Genomic DNA, 15,901 nt, shown 5'->3' with positions numbered 1-15,901 from the left:
TTTGAGTTGGAGTCTCACTTCATTGCTCAGGCTGGAGTACAGTGGCATGCTCACAGCCACCCCAGTGTCAATCCCCTGGACTCTAGTGATCCATCCATCTCAGTCTTTCAAACAGCCAGAAGTACAGGTGCGCGCTAACACACCCGGCTAATTTTTGATGTATTGTAGAGATGAGGTCTCACCAAGTTGCTAGTCTTGAACCCTCGGGCTCAGGCAATGCACTCGCCTCAGCCTCCCAAACTGCTGGGATTACAGGCTGAGCCACCAACCCCAGCCTCACACCCAGCCATCTTGATATCAGATGTGTTCATGGTCCAGTTACCTGCAGCCCAGTGGCTAACTTCAGGATAACATAAAAGCACGTTTTATCATTTCATTTTACAGATGAGGAAATAGTCTCAGAGAGGTGAGGTCACATATCCAAGGACATTTAACTGGTCTGTATACAGGCCACTGTCTCCAGGGTCTAATTTCTTTCTTTTTTTGTTTTTTTTGAGTCGAGGTCTCACTCTGTTGCCCAGACTGGAGTTCAGTGGCATGCTCACAGTCACCACAGGCTCGACCCTCTGGGCTCAGGCAATCCTTCCAACTCAGCCTCCCAAATAGCTGAAACTGCAGGCACATGCCACCATGCCCAGCTGGGTCTAATTTCTTAACTCCCACTCTATGCCTTGCCCCATAAGGAACCCATATATGTTTGCTGAATGAATGAATGACCAATTAATAGCCAATTCCTTACCTCTTTGGCTTCATTTTGTGCTTTCATATTTTCAGCAATATACTTGACACTTTGGATTGCTTCTTTGATTTCTGGTGACAGAGCAGAGAGGGATAGCATAGCATCGACAGATTCAGAACTGGAGCTTCTCGTGAGGTTGGCGCTGAAATTAGAGATTTTTATCCTGCGGTGGTGGCAGTAACCACACATCCCATCCTGGCAGGGGTAGCCTTCCTTGCAGCCTTTGGACTCAGTGCGGTTGAAGCAATTCAGATTTGAGAGCTCAGCTCCGTAGAAGGGCCGTGGCTTTGGGGCGTTCTCCTCGTTGCTTGCCGGCCGGGTCATGAACATGACCCTGGGGAGCAAGTTCAAGAACACGGTCTTCACCCACGCAGGCATCGTGTGTGTGGTCGGGGTTCTGTAGTGCACGTTGAGCACGAAGACGGTGATGACGATGGACAAGGTGACGAAGATCATGGTGAAGAGGAGGTACTCTCCGATCAGAGGGATGACCAGTGAGGTGGAGGGGATGGTCTCGGTGATCACCAGGAGGAACACGGTCAAGGAGAGGAGGACGGAGATGCAGAGGGTCACCTTCTCTCCACAGTCAGAGGGCAGGTAGAAGACGAGCACAGTGAGGAAGGAGATGAGGAGGCAGGGGATGATGAGGTTGATGGTGTAGAAGAGGGGCAGGCGCCGGATGTACAGCGAGTACGTGATGTCGGGGTAAATCTCCTCACAGCAGTTGTACTTGATGTCGTGCTTGTAGCCCGGGGCGTTGATGATGGCCCACTCTCCGCTCTCCCAGTAGTCCTTGAGGTTCATGGACGAGCTGATCAGGACCAGGTCGATCTTCGCCTTGTCGTAGGACCAGGAACCGAACTTCATGGTGCAGTTCTGGTAATCAAACGGGAAGTAGGTCACGTCGATTTTGCACGAGCTCTTAAAGATGGCCGGGGGGATCCAGGTCACCTCCCCCGTGTACTTGAGCAAGGCTTTGGTCTTGTCATCCACCTGGAAATCCCCGACGGCACTGCAAAGACAGAGCGGAGGCACGGAGACATGCAGCCGTTAGCGTGTGGTCATCTGGTCCAGTTTCTCACAGCAAGTAATGGCTTGTAACGCTGTGCAGGACGAGAGCTAAAAGTGACAGAAATGGCCACCCTGCACACCGCCCACTTACCCAGGGGGATACTGAGGCCCAGGCTCCCTCTCCCCCTAATCTGAGGTTACTAATTACTCCCAGGGCTTGTCACTGGGTCATTGCACAACACAACTCCAGACCTGATATTGTTTTGGTTTGTTTGTTTTTGAGTAAGGGGCTCATTCTTGGTTGGAATGCAGTGGCATGGTCACAACTCACTGCGGCCTCAACTTCCTGTGCTCAGGCAATCTTTCCACCTCAGCCTCCTGAGCAGCTGGGACTACAGGCATGAGCCACCGTGCCTGGCCCAGCCTGCTATTTACTGAGACACTCCCAAATGCCGAAAAGGATTTTTCCTCCTTCAATTAAACAGATGGGATGAAAGTCTTCTTCCCAGAGTCAGGTGTCTAGCAACCTTTGGGCATATCTGCCACCTGCTGTCCCTTCCACCTTCAGTCTGCACAAGCACCCAACGTGTGTAGGTTGCAAGGCCTATCCGGGGGTGCCCACTCCCACAAGGCTGAGCCTGATCAGCTGGGTTTACTTCCAAGCCCCATTTCTGGACCCGGATTCTGCCATCCCCATGTGCCCCACACATTCCAGCACTGTTTTATGGTGAACAATTGTGTTTTCTGCTTCCTAGTCTTTCAAATTCAGCATAGCACATTTCTTCACTTTCTGGATCCCTGTGTGACCCCATTTTCTCTCCTTGTTTCTTCCCCCTTTTTGCTGCTTGCACCCTGACTTTCTCTTCCCACAGAGATACACGTTTTCCTTAGACTTGCCGTACTGGTTTGTTTAACAGAAGCTCTGTTGAGAATAGACTCAGCACCCTGTTGAGTGGTGTTTCCAGTATCCCATCCAGTGGTCATATGACATCATGGGCGAGCAAAGTCGCTTGGTCCTCACAGCAATGTCCCTGCCCAGGGAAGTTTCCTGACAGGCCTGGATTGGCCCTGTTGGTTTTCTTAGCCTTCTGCAAGTGAAGACATTCATGCCCTTCCAAAGAGAACAACCACCATACCCCTTTGCCTTGTACCTGAAGAGCTGAAAAACGATGACAAAAACCTGCACATTTAGGAAATTGCTGTTATTGGATAGGAGTCTATAAAGGCAGAAGGGGACTGTTCTGGTGCATGTCTTTCCTACTTGCTAGTCCAGTCTCTGGCCTCCCACCTCACGTGCCTAGGCTGAGCAGGATAACTGTTACACATGAAGGCTCAATGCCAAGGCTCCCACCCACCTTGACTCCAGTGGGCTGGTTTGCCCCAAAGGTGCCCTGCTAAGTTGATACATTCTCAGCCCCCACTTTACTTTCTGTCCCTCAGTTCCCCACAAGATGATTCCCAGCTCCTGGTGCCAGGAAGAAGGGAAAGGAACAGAGATGAGGTGGGGATGAGGAGCCACACAGCCTTCAGGCAAAAAGACCTCAGGAAGACAGAGGCTTCCTGAACAGCATTCCTTATGGCATCTTGGATCACCAAAATATCAGAGCAGTCAGGGATCTTCAGAGGCCAGGGTCTTGTCCAGGGGTTAGCAAACCATGGCCCATGGACCTGCCCTCTCTTTATATATATATATATATATATATATATATATATATATTTTTTTTTTTTTAAATTCAGAGTCTCACTCTGTCACCCAGGCTGGAGTACAGTGGCATGATCACAGCTACCGCTGCCTCAACCTCCTGGGCTCAGGAGATCCTTCCACTTCAGTCTTCCGAGTAGCTGGGACTACAGGCCCATGCCACTATGCCTAGTTCATTTTTTGATTATTGTAGAGACAAGGTCTCACCATGTTGCTCAGTCTGGTCTCGAATTCCTAAGCTCAGGCAATCCTCTCCCCTTGGCCTCCCAAAGTGCTGGGATTAAAGGCATTGAGTCACTGCACCTGGTATATTACTGTAAATATAAATTTTTATTGGAATAGAGTCACTCCCATTCGTTGTCTGTTGTCTGTGATTACTTCTGAGCTCCAAGGGCAGAGCTGAATAGCTGTGACAGAGACCGTATGACCCACAAAGCCCAAAATATTTACTCTCTGACCCTCTACAGAAATGGTTTGTGCTTTAGTGTAATCTTTCATTTTACCAAAAAGGAAAGTGAGGGTCAGAGAAGAGGAATGATTTGTTCAAGGTCCCACGGAGAGTTTGTGGCAGAAGCCTGGTCATTCAGAACTTGGGTCCCTGAGTGAGGAGTCACAAAAATGTGTGTGTTCCCAAAGGACATACACCCAGAAATCAGCTTCCCTTGGCTGCAGTGCTCATTTCTGGGGGTCCTGGCCACTGTGACTGCTGCCTATGGAACTGCCCCCGGTTGTGTGTGCCCAGATCAGACCTATGTGCTGCCCAGGGCAGTGTCAACAGTCATCTCTCTCTACCAGAGACAGAGAACATGAAGGCCGGGCTGGAGGCTGGGGACAGGCACAGCACAAGTCACACAAAGGGCACTTGGTAAACATATGTGGACCAAATGAATGACCAAAAAATAAATGACGTTCACATCCCTTTGGGGAGCCCAAGGGATGCTCAGCAGTAAGGGACAGCAGAGGCAGGAGGGTCTGAGCAACTTATTGCCCAACCAAGTGAGATGACAGGGGAGATACCATGATCACGAAGATGGTTTTCCCAGGGCGAGGCTTAACCATTGTATTCCGGATGTGTTGACCCCTGTGATTTCCCCAAATGTGCGAAACTCAACTGCATAATTTGTGGTAGTGGGGGACTGCATTGGCGCTCTCTTTAGGTTTCAAAAGAAGATCTCATGCTATGTCCACAACTCTGCAGAAGGCAACGTGGTTGTTAAAAGCACCTCTGGACCGTGTGTGGTGGCTTGCGCCTGTAATCCCAGCACTTTGGGAGGCCAAGGTGAGAGGATTGCCTGAACCCACGTGTTTGAGACCAGCCTGGGAAACTTGGAGGAGATCTCATCTCTACAATAAATAAAAAAATTAGCTGGGTGTGGTGGCTCACGCCTGTAATCCCAGCTACTTGAAAGGCTGAGGAGGAAGGATCACCTGAGCCCAGCAGGTGGGGGCTGCGGTGGCCGTGAGCATGCCACTGCACTCTAGCCTGGGCAACAGAGTGAGACTCCAACTCAAAAAGAAAAAAAGAAAAAGAAAAGGGTGTGTGCCGCTAGCTAGCTGAGCCGTCAGTTTAGTACAAGGGAAGGTTGAGGATGTATGTGGGGTGAGGGTGGTGAGTGCAATGAGAAACAGCATGAAGGCATAGTTTTTAAAATCTCCCTAAATTCTCCCAGAAAAATAGGGCAACAAGGACAGCAAAAGAACACCCATACTGACCACATTGTCAACAAAGTCAGGCCACACGGTATGCCTCGAACTTCAGGATATGAGGGTGTGGGGTCACACCAGCACCATCAGCAGGACCTGTGGAACCCATGTGAGATTTGCCACTGGGTGGAGGTCACAGAGGGAAGAGGAGGGTGGGGTTCTCATGCCCTAAGAGTGCCAGATACAAAAATCTCCAAGAAGTGGCTGCCCCTTAAAAAAGAACAGGGGGGCCGGGCTCAGTGGCTCAGCCTGTAATCTCAGAGCTTTGGGAGGCCGAGGTGAGTGGATTGCCTGAGCCTGCGGGTTCGAGGCCCACCTGGGCAACCTGGCGAGACCTCATCTCTACAATAAATCAAAAAAAAAAAAAATTAGCCGGGCATGGTAGCGCGCGCCTGTAATTCCAGCTACTTGGAAGGCTGAGGCGGAAGGATCGCTGGAGCCCAGCAGTTCGAGGCTGTGGTAGCCAGGAGTGGCCACTGCACTCTAGTCTGGGTGACAGAGTGAGACTCCAACTCAAAAAAAAAAAAAAAAAAAGAACAGGGGTTCACTCCTGTAATCCCAGCATTTTGGGAGGCCGAGGCGGGAGGATTGCTTGAGTCCAGGAGTTTGAGATCATAGTGAGACCTTGTCTCTACAAAAAAATTTAAAGAAAGGAAGACCCTACTTTGTGTTGAATTCTCAGTAAAAAGGGGAGCAGTGAGACAGAGAAGGCTCCATAGATTCCAACTGGCAAAAACAGAAACAGACACAGGAATCCACTTAGGGTCTGCAGGGGAGTCTCAGAAACACCTCACCAAAACCATCCTTCCAGAAGCACAGAGACCCACTCAGAGAAGAAACTGCTTATACTAGGGGGCAAACTGAACAGGGCAGGGAACTGGGGATGAGAAGAGAAAGATGGTTCAGAACCAGAGAGGCCGTGGAAGTGGCTACCCAGAGAGGCCAGGCTTGAGTCACTGGAGGTAACTATCTGCAGGGGAATACGACTTGCCCTCACCCTCTCCCAGCTCCTCCAGGAACTTGTCTTGAAAGCGCAGCAAAGGCCATCCACTTAAACTAGAGCGACAGAATCCCAGATGAACACAGTATAAGAAGAACACAAATATGAGTAACTGAAAACTACCCAAGCTAATAAGGGCACACCACACAAACAAAGCCACAACTCAGATGAAGCCGACAAGAATATGATATTACAAAGGAACTAAGAAATCTTTACACACTGCAAAAGAGCAGCATAAATCAGAAATGAAAAAGATAAGAAATAGGTTGGGCAGGGTCCGTCATATCTGTAATCCCAGCACTTTGGGAAGCTGAGGCAGGAAGATCGTTTAAGCCCAGAAGTTCCAGCCTGGGCAATATAAGCAGACCTCATCTCCACACACACACACACACACACACACACACACACACACAAAATTAGCCAGGTGTGGTGGTGTGTGCTTGTGGTCTAGCTACTCGGGAGGTCGAGGCTGTGGTGAGCTGTGACTGTGCCACTGCACTCCAGTTTGGGCGGCAGAGTGAGACTCCAACTCAAAAAAAAGGATAGAAAAAAATCATTTTAGAAACAGACAAAACTATAAGAAACACAAGAACAAGTAGGCACCACGAAAAGTATAGTGGTGAAGACAAAAAGGAGAAGGAAATTCTTCAAAATCAGCAGAAACAAAGAAAAAGAATTTGAGACAACATAATACATAGAGAGTACAGACAAAGAAGTATTGACTTGTATGAAAATGAAGCTCCTGAAGAGATCATTGAAGCAACTGAACAGATTAAATCTTAACAAGTATATATATATGTGTGCATATGTGTATATATATATGTGTGTGTGTGTGTGTGTGTGTGTGTGTATTTGTATATTTTGAGTCAGAGTTTCACTCTGTTGCCCAGGATGGAGTGTAGTAACACGCTCATGGCCACCCCAGCATCGATCTGCTGGGCTCAGGTGACCCTTCTACCTCAGTCTTCCAAGTAGCAGGAACTACAGGCACGTGCTACCACGCCTGGCTAAATTTTTTTGATATATTGTAGAAATGAGGTCTCACCAAAGTGCTAGGATTGCTTTGGCAATCCTCTCGCTTCGGCCTCCCAAAGTGCTAGGATTAAAAGTTTGAGCCACCACACCCAGCAAACAACTATTTTTTTTTTTTTTTTTTGAGTTGGAATCTCACTCCATCACCCAGGCTGGAATACAATGGCACGCTCACGGCCACCCAAGTATTGACCTGCTGGGCTCCGGTGATCTTTCTGCTTCAACCTTCCACATAGCCGGAACTACAGGAACATGCTACTATACCCAGCTAATTTTTTATTTATTGTAGAAACAAGGTCTCACTATGTTGCCCAGGTTGGTCCTCTCACCTCAGCCTCCCAAAGTGCTGGGATTATAGGCTTGAGCCACCGTATCCAGCCTATAATTTTTTTTTTTTTTTTTAGTTAGAATCTCACTCCATCGCCCAGACTGGAGTGCAGTGGCACACTCCCAGCCTCCGCAGTCTCGACCCACTGAGCTCTGGTGATCCTTCTGTCTCAGCCTTCCAAGTAGCAGGAACTACAGGCATGCGCTACCATGTCTGGCTAATTTTTGATTTTTTGTAGAGACGAGGTCTCGCCAAGTTGCCCGGGTGGGTCTCGAACTCACGGGTTCAGGCAATCCACTTACCTCAGCCTCCCAAATGCTGGGATTACAAACTGAGCCACCAAACCTGGCAATTTTTTAAAAAACTTTTCTGGAAGCCAGGTGTCATGGCTCACGCCTGTAATTCCATCACTTACGGAGGCTGAGATGAGAGAATTACCTGAGCCCAGGGGTTCGAGACCTGGGTAACTTGGTGAGACCTTGTCTCTATAATAAATTTAAAAATTAGCAGGAAGTGGTGGAACGCGCTTGTGGTTCCAGCTACTTAGAAGACTGAGACAGAAGGATCTCCTGAGCCCAGCAGGTCGAAACTGTGGTGGCTGTGAACATGCCACTGCACTCCAGCTGGGCAACAAAGTGAGACTCTGACTCAAAACAAAACAAAACTTTCCTGGAATAAAAAAAGCTTATTATGTACATGGTACATAGCAAAACAACTAGACCTTAAAAACTAAGGAAAAATCTTTTGGGGAACCAAGCAAAAAGAACAATCCACTTATAAAGGAAATGATTATGCTTCCCAATTTTCCAGAAGTGTCCTGGTTTATATCTGTGGTCCTGGAGTACTTACTAATAGTATCTTCTTTCTCTCTCAAAAGTTACCCAATTTTTCAAGAAAGAGAAAATGAGAGTGGCATCAGATTTTTGACAGCAACACTGCATACCAGAAAACAGTGAGGCCGTATTTTAAACATTTTCAAGAAAGAAAAACAGAGCCAGGAATGGTGGCATAGTCCTATCTACTTGGGAGGCTGAGGTGGGAGGATCGCTTGAGCCCAAGAGCTTGAGGCTGCAGTGAGTTATGATCATACTACTGCACTCCAGCCTGGGTAGCAGAGTGAGATCCTGCCTCTTAAAGAAAGGAAAGAAGGAACGAAATAAAAACCAAGAATTTTATAATCAGCCCAGCAACCTAAAAAGATTACAATGAGTTAATTATAAACTTGCAATAACTTAAGATATATTGTATCCATGAACACTTTGAGGATTCTAGTAGAGAATGAACTTCAGAAAACAAAATGTCGTAAGAGAAATTTTGGTATAAGAAAAAAGATGTTTCTAGTGCGTTAAAAAAAATGAAGAAAGGGCCTGGTGTGGAGGCTCACACCTATAATCCCAGCACTTTGGGAGGTTGAGGCGAGAGGATTGCCTGAGCCCACAGGTTTGAGACCAGCTTGAGCAACTTGGTGAGACCTCGTCTCTACAATAAATAAAAAAATTAGCCGCGTAGCATGTGCCTGTAGTTCCAGCTACTTGGAAGGCTGAGGTGGAAGGATCGCCTGAACCCAGCAGGTCAAGGCTGTGGTGGCCGCGAGTATGCCACTGCACTCCAACCTGAGTAACAGAGTGAGATTCTAACTCAAAAAAAAAAAATGAAGAGAACCCTCCACAGAGGGCCAGTCCTGAACAATTTAAGTTTTCACAGGAAAGAGATAAATTGGATGGTCTTCTCTAAATGTTCTTTTCTGCTACAGATTCCAAGAAAATTCCTATGATATTTGCTCCTCTCCTCAACCAACTTGAAGCATTTTGCTGTTTCTCGGCATTTTACAATCATACATCCTCAAGTGCTCCAGCTGTTCGCCCAAGATTGCCAGCAAGAAACCAGCTCTAATACCCAAAACAGATTAGAGTTTTCATTCATGTTCTTAATTCTAGCTTAGCAACAATCCTCCAAACCCTGCCAGTTCCCCAATAGTGTTTGAGATGTGAGATTCCAGTGACAGCTCACAGCAAAGGAAAAAAATTCTGCAAACCAGTTCAGTTGCTCTTGTGTCCCAGTTCCTCAAGGACCAGTTTACAAGTACAATAAATATACTGTCAATAAATGCTTTGTTTCCTTGGGAAAACAGTAAATAAAACACCTATCTTTGGAGTGCAGAGATACTCCCTTTTGTTTTTGCCAGGAAACAGAAAGAGGTACCTGGCCAAACATAGCTTCTTCAATCCTGATAATAATTGTAAAAGCAGGCCAGGTATGGTGGCTCATACTTGTAATCCCAACACTTTGAGAGGCTGAGGTGGGAGAATTATATGAGCCCAGGAGATTGAGGCTGTGCTGATTCAAGACAATTCTGGGCAACATTGCGAAGTCTTGTCTCTATAAAAAGAATAAATAAATACAAAACTTTGCTGGGTGTAGTGGCACACACCTGTAGTCCCAGCTACTTGGGAAGCTGAGACGGGAGGAGGGCTTGAGCCCAGGAGATTAAGGCTGCAGTGAGCCGTGACCATGCCACTGCCTTCTAACCTGGGCACCAGAGTGAGACCTCTACTTTAAAAAAAAAAAAAAGGCCGGGCGCAGTGGCTTATACCTATAATCCCAGCACTTTGGGAGGCTAAGGTGAGAGAATTGCCTAAGCCCACAGTTTCGAAACCAGCCTGGGCAACTTGGTGAGACCTCATCTCTACGATAAATAAATAAATAAAAATATTAGCCAGGCATGGTGGCACATGCCTGTAGTTCCAGCTACTTAGAGGTTGAGGCAGAAGGATCACCTGAGTCCAGTAGATCAAAGCTGCGGTGGCCGTGAGCATGCCACTGCACTCCAGGCTGGGTGACAGGGTGAGACTCCAACTCAAAAAAAAAAAAAAGTAAAACCAATAGTACTAATACTCATAATAAAACATATTCATTTGTACTAATACAACATAAAAACCTAAACACAGAATGCTTTCATTTATTAAAATCAGATTAGACTAATTCTATATGAAGTGTTTTGCTGAAAAATGTTTAATGGTCAAAACATTTTGATTCTCAGCCACATAAAGGATATATGGTAAACATTTGTTGTCTGAAAGAATTACCAAAAAATAAATGAAGATCACATCCCTACGGGAAATCACGCTTTAGAGACAAAGCACAGTCACAAAAATGACATTTTTCAACACTGGAGAACAAACTCATGCATACTGTAAAACAGCAGTTAATATTTATGTGAGCCCAATAAAAGAGCATAAATGCTGAAGGTCAGTTTTGTGTGGGTTTTGGGAAGAGGCAGACTTTGGGGGTGCCACGAAGGGCAGGATCAGACTGGCAGAGGAAGAGCCTTTACTAGAGAGAAGAGGAAACAGCTTCGGGAAACTGGTGGGAAGATGCGTGTTCTGCGTCCTGAGGAGACTCGAGGTGGCCACTGTGAGGAACAGGCCTGCCGCCCACTGCAGTCTCAACTACACCTGGGATGCAGTCACCCAGGTGGGCTGGGAGCACGGGCCCTGAGAATTCATCCTGCTCTGCACATGGGAACCCCGCTTCACCTACTGGACATCAATCCTTTCCCGGTTCAGAGCTTTTCCCTATGGCAGGTGGCTTGGAGGGCTCACGCATGCAGTAGGGTAACTGCTTGACGGCAGGTTTGCAGGTTTGCCATCAGGAGGGCAGAGAAGAGGTTCAAGGCAGAGGCGAACTGAGAATGTCCAGCTGAGCTCCTGATCACAGCATCAGCCTCCTGCGTCTGCTGCTCACAGAGGCCCCAGAGTCACCATGGGCTGCCAAGGTCACCTAGGCCTGGCTCTGCCACATGCCCACTGTCTCATTCCTCATCTGTGAAATGTCAGGTAGGGGCCAGACCAGTGATCCCCAAAGCAGGCTGGCCATCAGCCCCCAGGACAGCTTCATGAAAACACCCGTTCCTGAGCCCACCCCATAGCCACTGACACAATGTTTCTATGGGGCAGGACCTGGGGACAGGTGTAGAGATTTTTTTTGGATAATGTAATATATATTAACTTGAAAAGACAGTGAGGAACAAAGGAAAAAGTATTTTAAATGCAGGTATCTGTATGTTTAAAGAGCTCTTTGGGCTGGGCTCGGTGGCTCAGCCTGTAATCCCACGCCTTTGGGAGGCTGAGGTGAGTGGATTGCCTGAGCCCACGGGTTTGAGACCCGCCTGGGCAGCAAGACCTCATCTCTACAATAAATTTAAAAAAAAATCAGCTAGGCATGATAGCTCATGCCTGTAATTCCGGCTACTTGGAAGGCTGAGGCGGAAGGATTGCCAGACCCCAGCAGGTGGAGGCTGCGGTGGCCAGGAGTGGCCACTGCACTCCAGTGTGGGTGACAGAGTGAGACTCCAACTCAAAAAAAAATTAAAAATTAAAAATTACAAAATTACAAAAAGCTCTTTGGGCTAGGTATGGTGGCTCCACCTGTAATCACAATACTTTGGAAGACTGAGGTGGGAGGATTGCTTGAACCCAAGAGTTTGAGGCCAGCATAGGCAACATAGTGAGATCTTGTCTCTGAAAAAAATTAGCCAGGCATGGTGGTGCACACCTGTAGTCCCAGCTACTTGAGAGGCTGAGTTGGAAGGATCACTGGAGCCCAGAAGGTCAAGGCTGCGCCGTGATCATTCCATTGCACTCCAGCGTGGGTGAAAGAGTGGGACCTGGACTCTAAAAAATAAAAATAAATTACAAGTTCCTTGGTAACTATGCAGGTCAGCAGGCTGGAATCCCGAAATTACTTGACTCAGGCCTACCCAGCTATGACCTTCTCCAACACCCTCATTCTCTTCCAAAGAAGAGGGAGAGGAGGGAGCCGTTTACTCCCATTCCTGTCTGTTTGTACAGAGCTGGGAACGGTGCTACATTCAAGGCCTCCCTTGGGCATGTAAGGCTCCCCTCACCCACACCAGTACCCGTCCTCTGATCCTTTCAGTCTCACGTCCCACAGACCAGCCTATAAGGTCACTTTGGCTGCCCGTGACCTACTCTCCTAGATCCCTGGGCTTGCCACTGCAGCACCTCCTCCATCCTCAGATTCTACGCAACCTTCAAGACCCACTTCAAATGTCTTTTCTTCCCTGAAACCCTCCCTGATGCCTCTCCTTGAGCCACACTCAGCACGGCTGCTTTCTGTGCTCACTGGTATCTCTGGTACCTGACATACAGTAGTTGCTCAATAAGTATCTATGGGACAAACGCATGAAGAAAGTCCTCATGGAAAAGGCCTGAGGAAGGCCAGGCTGTGAGCACAGCGGTCCCAGGACCTAGAGGCCAGGCTGGCAGCCCTGGGAGGGTATGGGCCACCAGGCACCTTACTTGTTATACAGCATAATGTCTGGCTTCCAGATCTTCTGAGCTGGGACACGCATGAACTCTGTTCCATCGTAGTCAGAGGGGTTCCACTTCAGCTTGTAGTCGTTCCAGATCTGGGAGAAAGGCAGGGAGGGAGAAAGAGACAGCAAAGGGCCAGCCTGTCGTTGCTTCTCTTGACATCACCCATCTTGATGACTCCCACCCCTGCTGCGTGTCACTGAGCCACCTCCATGCTGTGGCCTCCATAGCCCAATGTCTCATGTGGGTGCAGTGGGTGAGGGAGCATGGGACTGAGTCTGCGGGCACCTCTTAGCTTGAGGTCAGCCATTGCCTCCAGGACTATGGACAAGCCCAGCCCCTCAGCAATCAAATAGGGACCACGAGTGCTTGCTCTGGTCACTACAAGTGCCAGGTCCAGCCTCCTGGACTTCTAGCTCCAGGTCCAGGTCCATGCTGTAAGCGCCTGCTGTTTACATCCCATGGAATGGCTTTTTCAGACAAGGCCCCCACCAATCCCCAGTAAAAGGGTGCTCCCAATCACACACAGAATGGTCCTCCCATCCAAGGTTCAGCAAGGCTAGCCTCCGAAAGGGTCTGGGGAAAGAAGCCACGATCCCTTCGGGGCCCGGGAAGAGTCTGGGTGCAGAGGCTGGGAGGTCTGAGTCCTGAGCGCCCACGGAGAGAACAGCGAGGCGGCGGTCACAGAGGGCATTGTGACGAGCGCTTGGTGGGGCTCTGGGCCCATCTGGCATTCCAGCCTCCTGTGAGCTGAGCACTCAGCGGGCAGGGAATGCAGAGGGGTCACCATCAGGTCAATGGGCCATTATGTCTCTCAGCAGATCTGGACAAAGCCTTCCTGGGGAGGCCACGTGGCAGGCAATTGTCTGGCCTCGATCTGAGCAGGAAAATCCAGAGTTCTACATTCACCCTACCAACAGCAACAACAGCCTCTGATTCTGACTTACGGATGAGTGTTTGGCACAGGTAAGGGAAGGAGGTGGTCTCAGGCACCACCCCAGGGTCATGGGGAGGGGGGCAGGGTCCAATCCCAGGTCTGTACCATTTTTTTTACATGACAATGGAAAGACTGTCTCTCTCTCCAGGCTGCAGACTGTCCATCTGATTTAAGGGACCAGGCCCTGCAGCCCTTCCAGGGGGACTGTTGGGCAGCACATGTGACCCCCAAGCCCCAGAAGAGACAGATCTGCCATCAGTGGACCCTAATCTGAATCCACAAAGTGAAGGCTGGTCTGTGGGCCCTTCCGATTCACCGAAGGCAGACAAAGCAGTCACCACCAGGGGGCAGCAACGCTTAGGGCTTGGCACTTACTTGCTTGAGCCACAGGTTGGTCTCCATGATCTGGTTTACCTCATCCTAGAACGAGAGATTCAAGCAGACCGGTCAATGGCAAAAACAAGGCTTGTTCTGGGAGTGGCTCTTTCAGAAGCCCCCGTGCCCCATGGCCACAGCTTGTGGCTCCAGCACTCACCACCTTCACCAGCTGAGACATGGACACCTCAAACTGGATGATGACGGGGTCCGACACGTTGGCCACGGGCCGGATGATCTCATTGTAATCTTCAAACAGTCGCTCAAACAGACGGTGCTCAGCTTCTGAGGCACTGGTCACTGAAGGGAGCAGCCCTGTCAGTCTCTGGGGAAATTACAACTTATCGGCACCCACCCTCCCCCCACCCCCACCTGCTGGGAGTATTCTGTGAAACCCCAGATTTTCAAGTTAGTCCTATCCCCTTGAGTTACAGACTGGGAAACTGAGGCCCAGAAGGGACAGGATTCCACCAGGTCACAGGCATTCAGTGAGACACACAGTGATTAGTTACAAGCCTGGGCTCTGAAGCTGGAGAGATCCATTAGGCACAAATCCTGACAAAGCACTTGTGAGTTGTGTGAGCTCAGGCAAGTGGCTTAACCTCTCTGAACATCAGCCTTTGTCCAAGATTACAATACCTCAAAGGGCTGTCATGAATGAAGTGCTTAGCTCGGTGTGATAAGAGCTCAGGAGCGATGAGCTATCCTTACTTTTGTTGTGACGGCAAGGAGGGTGTGGTATACATGCACTCTACCTAGGTATGGCCACTCACTGCTTCTGTGATGGAACATGACCAGTCCACCACCCAGGGTCACCCGGGCCCAGGTGTTCCACCTCCCAGCCTGTGAGAGACTGCAGCCCGGGTCTGGGGTTCTTTTTCACCCCACCCAGGACACTGTGGGGGACTGGCCACCAGTCCTCTTAGAAGCCAAGGCATCCACACAGCTCCCACGATCTCAGAGTGTGACCCACAGTTCTTGCTGATGCTGTCTTCACATCCTGATCAAAGAATCTTACCTCTCTGCAACTAGGGTACCCTCCTTGGTTCACAAGCCACACCCCAGCACAGGTAAGGCAACAGGGTCAGCTGTCTGCGGCTTCCCACTGACAATCTGGGGCGCTGGGAGGGGAATCTCTGGGGAATCTAACGCAGCTTCTCCAGGTCTTGAAATGGGATTCGGCCTGCTCCCTACTCCCCTTCTCCAGAATGAAAGGAGGGGCCCCAGGCAGGCAGGGATGGGTTGAAAGTGGAGGCTTCAGCACCCAGGGACAGAGTCAGTGCTCTGAGCACACAGCCCACCGCGACCGCCCAGCAGACTCCCGACCCGAGGTCGTAGGGGAACCCCTCGCAGCACCCGGAAGTCCTCCCTCCCTTGCCGTCCAACAGGCCTCCCAGGGCACCCGAAGAGTCTGCTAGCAGCAGGTCAGAACCAGCTTCTCCGGAACAGGCTCCTCCAAGGACCGGGTGGGGGGTGGGGGCGACCTTGCAGGTGAGGACCCCAAAGTGACGCGGCCCGAGGAGGACGAGGAGGTGGCCTTGGACAAGTCTGTACCACTCTCTGGCCACAGTTTCCCCACCTACCCTTCAAATGAGGAGATGGGCAGGATGCAGACGGAGGAGCAGGGCAGGGACTCGAACCCCTAACTCCGCGCCCGGAGGGTCAGGGCCGGGTCCCGAGCCCTCCCCGCGCCGCCCGGCCGGCGCCTAGCGACTCCAGGGGCGCGACAAGCCGAAA

The 15,901-nt window shown here is 49.6% G+C and overlaps 1 protein-coding gene across 1 annotated transcript in view; it reads right to left on the bottom strand.

The window, feature by feature from the left end:
• The window catches only part of CHRNA3 (cholinergic receptor nicotinic alpha 3 subunit), a 24,942-nt gene that overhangs the window by 8,376 nt on the left and 665 nt on the right, over nt 1-15,901 (bottom strand). Inside the window, exons 2-3 of the mRNA XM_021710535.1 lie at nt 12,838-12,947; nt 740-1,751 (exon numbers count right to left, since the gene is read on the bottom strand). Coding sequence (XP_021566210.1) covers nt 740-1,751; nt 12,838-12,890 — 1,065 coding nt within the window. The 5' untranslated portion in view covers nt 12,891-12,947. The remainder of the gene's footprint in view (nt 1-739; nt 1,752-12,837; nt 12,948-15,901) is intronic.

The sequence above is a fragment of the Carlito syrichta genome, unplaced genomic scaffold (genome assembly GCF_000164805.1).
Source record: "Carlito syrichta isolate Samal-C Ts95f unplaced genomic scaffold, Tarsius_syrichta-2.0.1 Scaffold289529, whole genome shotgun sequence".
NCBI classification, from domain to species: Eukaryota; Metazoa; Chordata; class Mammalia; order Primates; family Tarsiidae; genus Carlito; species Carlito syrichta.
The sequence above is the reverse complement of the archived record's forward strand: the minus strand, read 5'-3'. Positions and strand labels throughout refer to the sequence as shown.